This window comes from Corythoichthys intestinalis, chromosome 17 (genome assembly GCF_030265065.1).
Source record: "Corythoichthys intestinalis isolate RoL2023-P3 chromosome 17, ASM3026506v1, whole genome shotgun sequence".
Lineage (NCBI taxonomy): Eukaryota > Metazoa > Chordata > Actinopteri > Syngnathiformes > Syngnathidae > Corythoichthys > Corythoichthys intestinalis.
The window spans coordinates 13,736,022-13,752,229 of NC_080411.1; the positions used below are offsets into that span (position 1 = coordinate 13,736,022).

The window sequence follows — 16,208 nt, forward strand, 5'->3', positions numbered from 1 at the left end:
TCTGGCGAAAATTCTTGTAAATAAATGCTTAAATCCCCAAATTCTTCATAGATATGGATGTAAAACAGTCTGGATTCTTGGTCAAAAGCAGAGAAACCGTGCAGTTAGCGTTTATTTTATGTATGTTGACAAAGTACTATGCTACTATGTTAGCGAATGAGGCTAGCGGCTGCCAGGCATAAGAGGAGCTTTTCTGGCAAAAATTCTTGTGAATTAATGCTTAAATCCCCAAATTCTTCATAGAAATGGACGTAAAACAGTTTCGATTCTTGGTTAAAAGTAAATTATGAGGCTAGTCAGTTACGAAAATTAGCCGCATCCATGTGTAAACAAAGAAGAAAATTCCTGCTGACAAATGCTTCAATCACGCGTGCATGGTACGAAAAATATAATATTTACCTTGAATCCTCGAGCAAATCACTCCTGAGACAATCCTTCCTGTTTGTATAAGGTACAGCTTTCATTGTAAAATCCAATCGTAAGTAAATCCAAGCTCTAATCTGACATGAGCGTGTGCCGTCTTCGGCTATTACTAAATGAAGCTCGGCCCCCTCTGATAAGACGAAGTGACACGTCAATAGTAATGAAGTCTATGGCTGGTCTGAACAGGGAGCAGCTGGATTCAGCCATGTGAAAGGAGTTATGTCATATTCACTGTTGCCACGAGAGGACAGTGTATCCAGCCAAATCAATAAAACTAAATGCAAACACTTTCAATAACAAACCATTACAACGCTACTTTAAACACTCGAAGCAGCAAAGTTTAATTTGAATAGTTTTTCTAATCGAATTACTCAATTCATTATTCGTCGCAGCACTAGTATTTTGCTTTTCTTTTGAACTATTACAGCAAACTCGGAGAAAACTGGACGATGCCAACAAGCGTCTGGAGGCGCTCTACGACAAACTGCGTGAGGAGACGGTGAGTCGCTTTCTGATGATTTTGAGGCATTCCCGGATTATTTCCTGTTGGTTTTGGGGCATTTCTGGCTCACTTCCTGTTGATTTTGTGTCACTTCTTTGATATTTTGGATCATTTCCTGTTGTTTTGGGGGCATTTGAGTCACTTCCTCGTCATTGGACACACCCTGTTGATTTTGTGGCATTTCCCAATCACTTCCTTTTGATTTTGGGCCACTTCCATTACAGTCCCACTTCCATTACAGTCCCTGACAAAAGTCTTGTCGCTTATGCATTTTGTACAAACAATTGCTAATAACCTGACTTTTAATTATTCAATTGGTTTCAGAAATGGCTCATATGAAAGCTAAGACCCCCCCAAATGATGTTGAATGTACAAAAATATATTTGTTTCAGTGAAAAAAGATTGATCATTTAATGAAGACTTAAAAGTCAAATTTTGGCAAGACAGAAGTTTTGTCGGCTGCAGAAAGTAGTGTGAAAATTGAACAAAAAATGTACTTCAAATACAAAAATATGTTACATAACATTAGAGATTTAAGTAGTGGTGGTGTGAGATCCAAATTTAATATTTTGTATGACTTCCATAGGCTTCGGCAAGGATTTATACAATTTATTGATGAAGGCATCAGGAACATCAAAGAAAGCAGCCTTGCATGCCTCCCAGAGTTCATCAACATTCTTAGGTTTCGTTTTCCATACTTCTTCTTTCATGCTACCCCAGATATGCTCAATGATGTTCTGGTGACTGGGGTGGCCAGTCCTGGAGGATCTTGATTGAAGTATGCGATGCAGCACCATCCTGCTGCAGAATTTGTCCCTTTTTATGGTTAGGAATGTAAGAGGCAGCTAAGAATTGTTCATGTTCAGACTATTTATGTTGCCGTCCACCCTGCAGATCTCTCGCACACCCTCATACTGGATGTAACCTCAGACCATGATTTTGGTAATGATGTATCCACCAAACTTCACTGTTTTCTGAGTGAGTCTCGGATCCATGCGGGCTCCAGTAGGTCTTCTGCAATATTTGCGGCGACTGTGGTGTAATTCAATGGAAGATTCATCTGAAAAATCCACCTTTTGCCACTTTTCCAGCGTCCATCGTTTTGACAGGCTGTGGGCCTTGGCAAATGCCACACTGTTTATTAATTGTCTGCACCCTGAGAGATCTGCAGGGCAAAATATCAACAAATCTTAGCTGCCTCTTACATTCCTAACCATAAAAAGGGACAAATTCTGCAGCAGGATGGTTCTCCATCCCATACTTCAATCTCTACCTCAAAGTTCCTCAAGGCAAAGAAAATCAAGATCCTCCAGGACTGGCCAGCCCAGTCACCAGACATGAACATCATTGAGCATGTCTGAGGTAGGATGAAAGAGGAAGCAAGGAAGACGAAACCCAAGAATGTTGATGAACTCTGGGAGGCATGCAAGACTGCTTTCTTGGATATTCCTGATGACCTCATTAATAAATTGTATGAATCCTTGCCAAAGCCCATGGAAATCATACAAAATATTAAATTTGGATCTCACAGCATCACTACTTAATTCGCTTATGTAACATATTTTTGTATTTGAAGTACATTTTTTGTTCAATTTTCACACTACTTTCTGTAGGCGACAAAACTTTTGTCTTGCCAAAATTTGACCTCTTATGTCTTCATTACATGATAAATCTTTTTTCAGTGAAACAAATATATTTTTTTACATTCAACATCATTTGGGAGGGTCTTAGCTTTCATATGAGCCATTTCTGAAACCAATTGAATAATTAAGTCAGGTTATTAGCAATTGTTTCTACAAAACGGATAAGCGACAAGACTTTTGTCAGGGACTGTATATTTTGGATCATTTCCTGTTGATTCTGGAACATGTCTGAGTCACGTCCTGTTAATTGGTCATATACTGTTGATTTTGGGTCACTTCTGTTATTTTTTTGGATCAATTTCCTGTTAATTTGAGGGTATTTCTGAGTCACTTCCTCTTCAATGGTCACATGTTGATTTTGTGGCATTTCTGGATCATTTCCTGTTGATTTTGGGTCACTTCTAATATATTTTGGATCATTTCCTGTGGATTTGGGGGTATTTCTGAGTCACTTCCTGTTGGCTTTGGGGCATTTCCGGGTAACTTCCTCGTCATGGGTCACTTCCTGTTGAATTTTTGTTACTTATATGATATTTTGGGGCATTTCTGAGTCACTTCCTCTTCATTGGTCACATCCTGTTAATTTCTGGGCATTTCCGGGTCACTTCTTGTTGATTTTGTGTCACTTCTGTTATATATTGGATCATTTCCTGTTGATCTTTGGAAATTTCTGAGTCACTTCTTCATCTGTCGCTTCCCTTTGATTTTGTGGCATTTCTGAGTCACTTCCTGTTGATTTTGGGTGACTACCATTATACTTGTGATCATTTCCTGTTTTTGGGGAATTTGAGGGACTTTCTGTTGATTCTGGGTAAATTCCCATATATTTTGGGACATCTCTGCATCACTTCCTGTTCATTGGTCACTTCCTTTTCATTGTGTGGCATTTTTGGGTCATTTGCCGTATTTTAAATTTCCTGTTGATTTTGGGGCAACTCGGAAGTTTTTTTTTTTTTTTTTTTCAATGGAGTATCAAAAATGGTAAAAATTATTTATATTTTGTAGTGGAGTATTGATATCAAGTTTAAAGATTTAGTATAGTGTATAGTGGCTGATAACGCCAGTCATGCCATAATTTCTCAACCACGCTATCCTTTCTCGACAGCTTTCTCCCGCCATCGTGGGCGGTCTGCACGAAATGGCCCGCAGCATTGAGGCGCGGGCCTACGCCGAGGGTCTGGGCATCCATACGCACATCGTTAGCAGCAGCAACTTCAGCGAGACATCGGCATTCATGCCCGTCCTCAAGGTGGTGCTGACGCAGGCCAACAAGATGGGCGTGTGAGCCCGCGACATGCAGCCGATCAAGGGCTAGTTTTTTCTCTTTGTTTCCGTTACCAATCACGCCGATGGCTTTTAAATCGACTTTATATGAAGCGACCGATGACTGGAAGAAAAAGGGAACATTCCGGACATCTCGATGAATAGAATTAGGCTGATTTTTAAGTCTTTTTTTTTTAATATCCTCTTTGTCTTTGTCAGCTTAATGGCTTAAAATGATTTTTTCAGCAGCTAGTCACACTTGGTTATTATTTTTTCAATTCACCTCCACTTAAGTTGCTAATCCAGAGCAACACGGAGGTTTCTCAGCACTTTTTCCACATTTTGTCATAAGCTTTTCTCCAAAACTTAGCATTTTTCGTTTCAAGTAATGAAAATAAATCAGCTGTATTTTTTTTTTTCCAGATTTTATAATTAATTTTGCAAGTACAAGCTCAAAATATCGCCAACTGGAAGTAGTCGCAGTCATGTGACAATTGATTAAAACTATATTATAATATTAGTTATTTCACTTCAAACTGATTGGACGGCTATTCGTGATAAACTCATTCCACTTCACAGCAGAATGACAAAAAGAGATTGCTATTCTGTTTATTCGTCCTGTAGAATATCCTCGAATGGTTTCCTGAACCATATGTCGATAATTGATGTATCGTCATCGTGAGCCTTGGATCACAAATTGTATCGTGAGGCACATGGAATATTTTCAATTCATAATATTTATTTACAAGTTAACTAGCAGTAAATTTGTGCCACTAGATGTTCAGTTAAACAGGAAGAAAGTGAAGATAAACAAAGTCACAAGGATGGCACATTTTTACTGTAAGACTTCATTGGGGACAAATTTCACAACCAACGTTGAGGTTTTTTCAGATGCAAAACCAAATTTAAAAAAGTACAATTTTTGAGGTGATTTCAAGTTAAGCTCTGCCGGTCACTTCCAGCTGGCCGAATGACGTGATGACGCGGTAGTGCGCCGCTTCCTCCTCCGTCAGCTCGGTGTTCCCCGGCCGCACCACCACCACTGCGTTGACGCCGGCGTCCTCCGCCGCTTTGGCCTCTGCGAGCGCACGCCGGTATGTTACTCTTGGTCACCGTGACAATTGACGATAATTTTATAGGGGGAAAAAATTACCTCGCGTGACATCCGTAAGGAAGGTGATTTCTTCCGCCGGACAGCCGATCCTCTCGGCGATCCTTTCGTAGCTTTTGGCCTCTACTTTGGCGCCGACTGCCGTGTCGAAGTGACCGTCGAATAGCTGGGGAGAGAGACGGTCAGTCACTAGGATGGAGTATTAGGCCCAAACAAATTGAGAGTAGGACTACCTGAATGAAGTACCGTAATTTTCTGACTAGAAGCCGCTACTTGTTTCCTTCATTTTGAATCCTGCGGCTTATCCAGTGAGGCTTATTTGTTGATTTATTTGGTTAATAGGCAACACATGCCTCCTAGCATGCATTGCAGTGCTACTGATGTAAATAACAAGAAAAAATATGTTCTGTGCTAATTATTTAGTTACTGTTTCATTCATTGCTTGTTATGGTATTTGGTAACTTTATTTGACATTGGCATCATAAAACTGTCATAAGACAGATATTAATAATTATGGTGAAATTTATAAGATATTTATGACATGACACCATCATGGGCATTACTGAACAGTGTTGTTAATAACGGCGTTAGCATATAACGGCGTTATTTTCTTCAGTAGTGAGTAATCTAATTAATTACTTTTCTCATCTTGGCAACGCCGTTACCGTTACTGAGGCGGGAAAGGTGTGCGTTACTATGCGTTGCGATGTTGGTTGACTGACGCCAGAAAAGTCTGAAAAAGACGGACTCACGGAGACGAGAGAGCAGAGCAGGAGTGGGAAAAAGGCAAAGGAGTGTGACGCCGTTGCAAACGCGATGCTACTATGCTAGTTGGCTCCAATAATACCTGACTGTAGCCGATAGCCTACAATCTACGCCCGCATGATGCTTCGGTAGATATCACATATATACAGAACTAGATGCAAATGACAGACACGGCGGCATTAGCAACAAGTATAATAAAGAACTAGATGCGTTAGTAAACAGCCGCCATCTTAAAGCAGTAGACTTCTCAAGAAGGCTCTGTTGTAGAGAACATTCCTAGCGAACCTAAGTAACTTTTTATCTAAAATACTCCTAAATCGGCAAAACTGAACTTAAATCTATCTTTGAATGATGAAACTGTTTTAAAACTTACACATGTCGAAAATAGACAGAAGGGAACTAATGCAATAACGGGAGGAATTTTAACAACTTTAACGGTTGATTCACAACATTAAATGGCTTCCACACATAGCAAAGGTTACTGTCTAGTTATCGCAATTTCTGCAATACCCCTGTGTCTAGTTAAGTTTAGGGTGAAGAATTGGGCTTGGGCCAATTGTCCAAAAAAAAACCTTTAACTTCATTGTTTTTGGTTTTTTTTTTGACAAAAAAAGACAAATAATCACCAGGTACTTTGCCAAGTAACTAATTACTCTTACATTCAGGTAACTGAGTTACTAACGCAATTACTTTTTGGGAGAAGTAATTTGTAACTGTAATTAATTACTTTTTTAAAGTAAGATTAACAACACTGTTACTGAATGTGTATGACAAATGTCCTTAACTCATTCACTCCCAGCCATTTTCACCGGAGCAAGGCCCTTCGCTCCCGGCCATTTTACTGGATTTTGACTGATTTTGCAAGGCCATAGAAAATCCTGTTCTATTGCTATATACACATGGAACCCACCAAAAGAAAGATTACTCTCTTCTTTCAGCAGGAAAAAAGTAAGTTCATATATTTTTATATTATTTAGATATCAACATGAGAAAATTGCGTAGATTGAGCAATTTTCCAATTTCTGATGAAAAAACAGAGAAATTGAATTTTTTGTAAAAGCATATATTTCAAACATAACTTTAACACTGCTATTTTTTGCTTTTGTGACATCCCAAAAATCTGAATGTTTTCCTTCTACAAAATAACATAAACAACAAGACAAATAGAGCTTTTGATAGCAAAGTAACAATTCATTTACACATAAGTAAACTATTGAACTGAGAGATGATGCTGTTGTGGCCGCGCCTGTATCGGCAGACGGGGCGAATTTTTCCCTCATCACCGCCTGTCTGTCTCATCAAGATAGATTTTTAAAAATCTTTCTTTTGTAGTGACCACTACCTCATAACAGAATTCACGTAGGGAACTTGTATGGGGCATGTGTTTACATCGTTCTCCACATTTTTCTCAAGCTTCTTAATTCTTCCAACTTCCGTTTCCTGACTATTTCTCTTCATTTCCTTTCATGGTCCGATATGACTTCTTACCAAATGCACTGCTGCCCTCCAGTGGCCAGTTTTATTGCTTTAAAATGGATTTTGAGCGTTGTGCCTTGGAGCGAACTTGCATCAGAACCTAGAAAAGTCTCTTGTGGGAAAAAAAAAACGTAAAAGACGTATAAATACGTTTTTGGGACACTGAAACAATTAAAAATAGAACTTATTTATACGTTTTTGGGAGCAAATGAGTTAAGTGTCATCCAGCAAATTATGTTACTAACACCATTTCGTTCCAGCTCATATTTTACATCTATTCAATTGTGAGATAATTTGCCAAATTACATCTGTTATAAGCATTCATGAGTCTTATGGCGCCACTGTCAAATAAAGTGTTACAAAATACCATAACTAGCAATTAATGAAACAAGTGGAACAGTAACTGAATAAATCATTAGCACATAACATGAATTTTGATTGTTATTTACATCTGTAGCTCTGCAATGCATGCTGGGAGGCATGTTGGACGACAAATATCAAATTGTTACCGGTTAATATTTTGGTGTAAATATCCAATAATACAGTGAGGACCGCTGCGGCGTACCTATGAACAAATGCCATTTTCGTGTCACATTCGGTGGGTTGCGGCTTAGTCAGGTGTGCCTTATAGTGTGAAAATTATGGTAATCCATCATAATATTACGAGAAAAAAGTCAAATGTCGTAATATGTGATTGATGTCGTCATGTAATACTACGAGAAAAAAAGTGGAGAATAAAGTCATATGTTATCATATGAAAATTGACGTAGTATGAGATTAGTCACATATATACAGTGCCTTGCAAACGTATTCGGCCCCCTTGAACCTTGCAACCTTTCGCCACATTTCAGGCTTCAAACATAAAGATATAAAATTTTAATTTTTTGTCAAGAATCAACAACAAGTGGGACACAATCGTGAAGTGGAACAAAATTTATTGGATAATTTAAACTTTTTTAACAAATAAAAAACTGAAAAGTGGGGCGTGCAATATTATTCGGCCCCCTTGCGTTAATACTTTGTAGCGCCACCTTTTGCTCCAATTACAGCTGCAAGTCACTTGGGGTATGTTTCTATCAGTTTTGCACATCGAGACTGACATTCTTGCCCATTCTTCTTTGCAAAACAGCTCGAGCTCAGTGAGGTTGGATGGAGAGTGTTTGTGAACAGCAGTCTTCAGCTCTTTCCACAGATTCTCGATTGGATTCAGGTCTGGACTTTGACTTGGCCATTCTAACACCTGGATACGTTTATTTTTTAACCATTCCATTGTAGATTTGGCTTTATGTTTTGGGTCCTTGTCCTGTTGGAAGATAAATCTCCGTCCCAGTCTCAGGTCTTGTGCCGATACCAACAGGTTTTCTTCCAGAATGTTCCTGTATTTGGCTGCATCCATCTTCCCGTCAAATTTAACCATCTTCCCTGTCCCTGCTGAAGAAAAGCAGGCCCAAACCATGATGCTGCCACCATCATGTTTGACAGTGGGGATGGTGTGTTCAGGGTGATGAGCTGTGTTGCTTTTACGCCAAACATATCGTTTTGCGTTGTGGCCAAAAAGTTCAATTTTGGTTTCATCTGACCAGAGCACCTTCTTCCACATGTTTGGTGTGGCTTGTGGCAAACTTTAAACGAGACTTTTTATGGATATCTTTGAGAAATGGCTTTCTTCTTGCCACTCTTCCATAAAGGCCAGATTTGAGCAGTGTACGATTGATTGTTGTCCTATGGACAGACTCTCCCACCTCAGCTGTAGATCTCTGCAGTTCATCCAGAGTGATCATGGGCCTCTTGGCTGCATCTCTGATCAGTTTTCTCCTTGTTTGAGAAGAAAGTTTGGAAGGACGGCCGGGTCTTGGTAGATTTGCAGTGGTCTGATGCTCCTTCCATTTCAATATGATGGCTTGCACAGTGCTCCTTGAGATGTTTAAAGCTTGGGAAATCTTTTTGTATCCAAATCCGGCTTTAAACTTCTCCACAACAGTATCTCGGACCTGCCTGGTGTGTTCCTTGGTTTTTATAATGCTCTCTGCACTTTAAACAGAACCCTGAGACTATCACAGAGCAGGTGCATTTATACGGAGACTTGATTACACACATTTAGATTCTATTTATCATCATCGGTCATTTAGGACAACATTGGATCATTCAGAGATCCTCACTGAACTTCTGGAGTGAGTTTGCTGCACTGAAAGTAAAGGGGCCGAATAATATTGGACGCCCCACTTTTCAGTTTTTTATTTGTTAAAAAAGTTTAAATTATCCAATAAATGTTGTTCCACTTCACGATTGTGTCCCACTTGTTGTTGATTCTTGACAAAAAAATTAAATTTCATATCTTTATGTTTGAAGCCTGAAATGTGGCGAAAGGTTGCAAGATTCAAGGGGGCCGAATACTTTTGCAAGGCACTGTATATATATATATATATATATATATATAGTAATACCCCAAGAAAAGTTAGTATTTCTAGTAGGGTTGTCAAAATTATCGCGTTAACGGGCGTTAATTAATTTTTTTGATTAATCACGTTAAAATATTTGACGCAATTAACGCATGCAATGAATGACCCGCTTGCATATTGCCTCAAACAGATTACAATGAGGCCGTTTATGGACATTAAGAGTGAAGAGAATGCCACCGGCCGCTTGGGGGCAGCGCCGTTCCATACTCATTTTATGTCTTCTAAATGTAGGAGAATTAGTAGTTGTGAGACGTTTATGCTGTATTCACAATGCAATGCAAATTGCTATTTGTGCTCCACACATATTTCGGTAAGTTTTCTTTCTTTTAGTGGCAATTATGTGTCTCTTGTTGTATTTTGGGTCAGATATGTACAGATACTTTATATGTTATACAGTAAAGGCGAGTGGACACAGGCGTTCTTTGGACCGCGCCGTTTATTGGCATGAGCTTCGGCAACTCCTTCACAACAAACATAAGTATCGTTTAGTGAAAGCACAACAAAAATAATATTCCTATTTCTCAAAAAAAAAAAAAAAAGTGTTCACAAAAAGAAAAGCACTTCAGTCTATGGTAATGAGACCCTATTCTGACACGCAGTTAAACAACAATGCAAAATGAACTAGCATTCCATATCAAAATAGCTATGCAAAATACACGTAAAACTTTTCACTCTATTTTTATTATTGTTATTATATTAACTCTACTTTTGATTGAAAATTTTACAAATTTTATTAAAACGAAAACATGAAGAGGGGTTTTAATATAAAATTACTATAACTTGTAGTTCTTAAACGATAAATGTTATAGTTACAAGTCTTTCTATCCGTGGATCACTTTAACAGAAAGAATGTTAATAATGCCATTTGTGGATTTATTGTTAAAATAAACAAATACAGTACTGATGTACAGTATGTTGTATGTATATATCCGTCGTGTGTCTTATCTTTCCATTCCAACAATAATTTACATAAAAATATGGCATATTTTAGAGATGGTTTGAATTGCGATTAATTACGATTAATTAATTTTTAAGCTGTAATTAACTTTTAATCGTTTGACAGCCCTAATTTCGAGATAAAAGTCCCAATATTACAAGAAGTCATACTTTGTAATACTACATGATTAAAGTCTTATGACAAAAAAATATTGAAATATTACAAGAAATGTAACGCGACAACAAAAAGTCGCAATATGACAAGAATAAAATCATTTGTCGTACTATGACGCGATTAAAGTCAGAATATTACAAGAATAGTCATACATTGTAATACGAGAAAAAAGTAACAATATTAAAGTTGTCACATTAAAGTTGTAGTACTACGAAACAAAAGTAGTAGGAATAGTCATATATTGCAATATTACAAAATTAAAGTCGTGATATTAAAAGTTTTTCCCTTGTAATATTACAAGTAGGGCTGCGGCTATCTAATATTTTAGTAATGGAGTATTCGATTGAAAATTATATCGATTTATCGGATAAAACTTTTTTAGGTAAAGAGCAATTATGAATATACATGAAAAAACAAGACATTTCACCTAACATTGAACCATTTTCAGACAATCAATAGCTTTATTCTTGATGTACATTGTTGGAAACAGCCATCAATTGCTTCTCAGATCTGACTAGAAAATCAAATTCACTGCTTTCACTCAAAAAACTAAAAAATGTAATTACGCTTGATAAGCAAGGTGCTTTTCCCACGTGTTTCTATCGAATTTCCATTTGCATCAAGCTATTTTTTAAGTTCTATTTAAGTTTTAAGTTAGTCTAAATACATTTTTTTTAACGTCAATTGGGTTAAAGTGGAGGATTTTCCACTTCGCTGTAGTTGAAAACACTGAATTAATGGATTTGAAGGTAGCGATGGAGGAATCTAAGCATGACTTGAAAATGGAGGCGGTTATGGCGACAGGTCCGAATGACGACGAGCGTACTCACGTCTAAAACGTCGCCCTCGACAGAGTGCGTGAAAAGAAGTTTTTGGGCCTCCACGCTTCCCGACGAGTAGATAAAAACCTTAAGTCCTTGCCCTCGCCACCTTCGGATGGACGGCGTCACGTCCTGGTAGATCCTGTGTGCGAACGCGCCAGCGTTACCTACCGATGCGGATGCCGTTTTACATTCGGACGTACCGAGGAGTCCACTTACTCGCCTTTGATTGTGCCCGACGCGTACGCCACTCGCCACATGTGACCCTGGAGTCGCTTGAGCGCCGTGGATTTGCGGTCGGCGGCCATCTGCCACAGCACGTCGTCCACCACCTCCCGGATGGCCTTCTCCTCGTCCGTGTGCACCGTCTGGTCCACGGCGTGGACGGGACACGCCCGGTTTTGCCTCATGTCCTCTTCGATCTGTCAAGTTGGAGTTAGTTTTCCATAGGTAAGCATATAGTCTGGGATTACATGCGTCGAATCCATTCACTGAGTTAAAAATAACCTGTTTTTTCAGAAGATGAACATCCTGTTTACACTCGTCTTCTTCCCAGTGAGCGGACAGGTAGTCTTCAAGATGTTCCCGTATGTACGGAAACAGAATATCCTGGAATTAAAAGTGAAAATATTTTACTCCAACCCAAAAGGTTATCGATATATCTTTGAGCGCTTACAGGTAAGGGTGTGACAAAACATCGAAATGGTAATATCTCGTTATACTTTGCATCCTAAAAGGTTATCGATTCGCTTTCGTTTTTAAAAGGTGTCAATGTCAGGGTTTCCCCTATATATTAAATATTGTGGTGCACCGCCGCGCTAATGTGTCAACAACGCATTCAATTGCAGAGGGGCAGGGCTGTTACAGAGGACGGATATACGCAATCACGGCTGAAGAAACCTTGATAAATGCGCTTTTTTTCCCCCCAGTTTCGCGAGCTCTGGGACACTCGAAAAATGACTCTCATACCTCTCCTTGCTAAGCTAAATGGTACCTCGATGTGCGTTTGTGTGGAAATGTAGTTCACGAACAACAACAAAAAAACTATTCACCTTCTCACCGAAACTAGTCAAACTCTTTACACGGCAATTAGGGCATAGGTTTGGTCTCAATATTGGTGGGGACGATATAACAGCATAATCTGCATGTACACTTTTTGCTGGAGCCAAGACATTGATAAAACCAAACTGATAGGTGAACAGGGGTCAGGGCTACATTTCTCACCAATATGAACCTAATTAATTGATAGGCTAAATCAGGGGTGGGCAATTAATTCCATAAAGGGCCGCAGTGGGTGCGGGTTTTTGTTGCAACCCATTAAGAGGACACCTTTTCACCAATCTGCTGTTTTACAAGTGCAATCAGTCGATGCAGTCAGGTGCTTCTCATTTCTGCTGAAACCGCATTGGTTAAACTATCTGTGCTGGATCAGTTGGAACAAAGACCAGGACCCACTGCGGCCCTCGAGGACCGGTTTTCCCACCCCTGGGCTAAATGATCAATGCAAAAATAAATCTGTATTGACGTAACAACTTTCACACTGCAAATTTAGAACGTTTTAATCTGATGATTTTTCTTAAATCTATTTAAATAATTCCATCTTGTTTTGATTGTTAAAGACTAGTTAACAGATTAATGGGTCTGATTATTCAATTTACTTTAGGTAAATATTACCATTTGTTTTTATTAAGCTCATACATCTAAAGGTTGGTCATTTTTCACCAAAATCAAGGGGGAAAATGATTTCAAATAATGTTTTGACCAATATCACTTCTTGAATAAAGAACATTTTTGACGAAAAAAAAGCTTTTTTTTTTAAAGACATACTCAATTTTTGCTTAAAATAAGAGTTTTATTTTTGGATAGCTGTTTTTCTTATTTCAAGAAATCTGAGTAAAATTGACTTGAAGCACTGGCAGATAATTTCACTTTTTATTAGATTTACACTGAAAACAAGGGAATTTAACTACTCATCATCCAATCAAACGTACGTTTGAGGGGAAAAAAGGTGTCATTGTAAATCTGAACATAATTAAAGTAATTCACTTAATAATGGTAGGGTCAATTCTATCCTTACAAAATATGTGAAGACAATCTAAATGACCTCTATAACTGAACTCATTATATAATGCAAACAAGGTTGCCTAAAAGTTGGTGGGGACGATTTGAGCATCCAGAAAAGTTCCTAGTGTTATGGCCCTCACGTCCCTATGCAAACCTACGCCATTGGTCCATTAACAGAAGGACTACTAGTATTGTTTGGTATAATGTAGTACATTAAGGACTACGAGATGTAAGTAGTACTATTGCTACAAGAAAAAAAAGTATTTTTACGTAAGGTAATGTAGCTGTAATCAGCTACACATTTTACGTACATGTACCATCGCTGAAAGCTACGACATTAGCCTGGCTCGTGAAATATTTCAAATAGATTTTCGTTATGGTTCTTCTTGGGAAACAAAATGTGGGAAAAAAATTCATTTGTCATGATATGACGCAATTTTGCCATGACACGACATGGTGAGGTGGTCCGACTCCGATGCAGCCCACGACCGCAGCTTCAAAAAATCCTAGGGGAAACCCTGAATGTATTAGTTTTGTCGAATATCGTAGAATGATTTCCTGACCAATGTATCAATAACCGTTGTATCACCATATCGTGAGGTCGTTATCGTATACTTTCCGTCACAATTAGTGTCGTATCGTGAGGTACCAAGAGGTTTCCACCCCTACTTACAGGTCAATTTTTTGTTCATTTTAGAGCATTTACATGTCAGTTTCTGTTGAGTTTGAGTCACTGCATATTCATTTGGGGAGATTCTTGGGTCACCTCCTGTTCTGTAACCAAAATTGAACCGGAATTGACCCATAAATGCCCCAAAATCAACAGGGAGTGACTAAAAATCAACAGCAAATGGCCTGAAATGCGCCCAAATTAAATTCATTGGTTGACATTGACCACCATAGACGTCCAATTCGTTTGAGCTGGATTAGGATTGGACGTCTACTAGTGATAAACTCATTCCAATTCACAACAATATATTTGTCTGCTTATTAGTTGTTTTGTAGAACCGCCTAGAATGATTTCCTGACCAATGTATGGTCATATCGCCGTATTATGAGATCGTTACCGTAAGCTTTGTATCTCAAATCGTATCGTGAGGTACTAAGAGGTTCTCACCCAATACTGCACTATAGTTTCCAAGAACTGGTTGCCCTACCCAAGATGGTCGTCGCCACTGCTTTCCTTCCTCCCCCCTTCAGGTATGATATCTTCCAGGCAGCTGAGATAAAATCTGATAACTAGCGCCTTATTCAACCAAGTTGTAGTAACGCGCCCCTTGACATCCTCAGTAACAGTAACGGCGTTGCACAGATCGGAAAATTACTGTAATTAGATTACTCAATACTGAAAAAAATAACGCCGTTATACTCGAACGCCGTTATGAACAACGCTGTTTCCTGTTGATTTTTAGGCACTTCGGGGTCACCTCCTGTTGATACATTGCAGGTGTATAATTTTTAATTCACGTGAAATGTAACCGATTGTGCTGAAGCCTACAAAGTACTGTTATTAAATCGATCTGAAGGCCCCTTGAATCGAGTCAAATCGTGGCATGCTTACCTTTGTAATGTCGGCAAATATTGTATCGTCATAATAATCAAGTCTCTTTAGACAAAACCTACCTTTACAAATGTGATTGGAGTGGTTGTGCCCTCGATATCCAACAAAAGAGCAGTGGTGCGAGCAGGAATCGCCACAGTGGCCATGACTGCTGATGTTCCCCTACACACAGCTCAGCTAACATTAGCCTATTTAGCTTCGCCAGAAGCCGGCTGCAGAGCTCGGCCTGTGTGTGTATGTGACTTTCTCCTGTCCTCCAAAGTTCGCCAATCAAACCTTAAATGTGCGTATAACGATATTTTTCTCTTAAAAACAGTCCATAAATCGTTCGAAAGACTAGCACGTTCTCACGGCTAAGCTTTGGGCTCTGCCCCCACACACATAGATGATAGATATCATATGTACTAGGATTAGATGCGATATGTAATCGTGAAGTGGGTCGAAATTTAGTGTCACTGAGCTTGCGCGCGTACCGCACGCCGCGCGTCACTTCCGTTCATTAATATTCAAGACGTTGGCTACTGTTGCTAAGGGGGGGACAAGTTCCCGTTTGTCGCTAATAGTAAATGAATGGAAATCGGGTACGAAGCATAAGCGGAGTTTAAGGGAGGGCCAGGCCCCCCTGGTGGCCGAAAAGTGTAATTGCATGTAATTGACTTTCCTATATAGGATTTTAAAATTCAAAAAAGTTTTCCGGTAAAATACTGTCTCTAAAAGTTGTAAAACAATAAAGCAACGAAAATGAATGAAATGAACAAAAAATATTTTTTTTTATAATGGTTCAAAATAGAGATGTCCCGATCGATCGGGATGCCGATCAATCGGATCCGATTACGTCATTTTCAAAGTATCGGAATCGGCAAAAAAATATCGGCCATGCCTTTTTTTAATATATATATTTAAATTAAATCGTTTTCTAATTGTATTTAACGTTACAGACATCATATGTTACACTCATCCAGAGTCTTTAGTTTAGGCTTAAGGTAGGGTTATCAAATTTATCACGATA

At 38.8% G+C, this 16,208-nt stretch overlaps 2 protein-coding genes across 2 annotated transcripts in view; one reads left to right on the forward strand and one right to left on the reverse strand.

The window, feature by feature from the left end:
• sec31a (SEC31 homolog A, COPII coat complex component) overlaps nucleotides 1–7,967 on the forward strand; it is a 43,886-nt gene extending 35,919 nt beyond the window's left edge. Inside the window, exons 26-27 of the mRNA XM_057819058.1 lie at nucleotides 851–922; nucleotides 3,674–7,967. Of these exons, the coding sequence (XP_057675041.1) occupies nucleotides 851–922; nucleotides 3,674–3,853 (252 nt within the window). The 3' untranslated portion in view covers nucleotides 3,854–7,967. The remainder of the gene's footprint in view (nucleotides 1–850; nucleotides 923–3,673) is intronic.
• Nucleotides 4,553–15,648, reverse strand: enoph1 (enolase-phosphatase 1). The gene is made up of 6 exons (XM_057819059.1): nucleotides 15,262–15,648; nucleotides 12,082–12,183; nucleotides 11,794–11,996; nucleotides 11,584–11,716; nucleotides 4,985–5,108; nucleotides 4,553–4,909 (listed from the first exon to the last, which is right to left on the reverse strand). Exons 1-6 carry the CDS (start codon nucleotides 15,343–15,345, stop codon nucleotides 4,770–4,772), a joined length of 786 nt encoding a protein of 261 aa, XP_057675042.1. The 5' UTR covers nucleotides 15,346–15,648; the 3' UTR covers nucleotides 4,553–4,769.
• Between the last annotated feature and the right edge of the window lie 560 nt (nucleotides 15,649–16,208).

Excerpts from the sequence above, each read along its gene's own strand:
- enoph1 (XM_057819059.1), bottom strand. The coding sequence starts at position 15,345 with ATGGCCACTGTGGCGATTCCTGCTCGCACCACTGCTCTTTTGTTGGAT. Across the intron at positions 12,184-15,261 it reads CTCCAATCACATTTGTAAAG|GATATTCTGTTTCCGTACAT; the intron begins GTAGGTTTTGTC and ends TTTTAATTCCAG. Across the intron at positions 5,109-11,583 it reads TCGAGGGCGACGTTTTAGAC|CTATTCGACGGTCACTTCGA; the intron begins GTGAGTACGCTC and ends CTCTCTCCCCAG.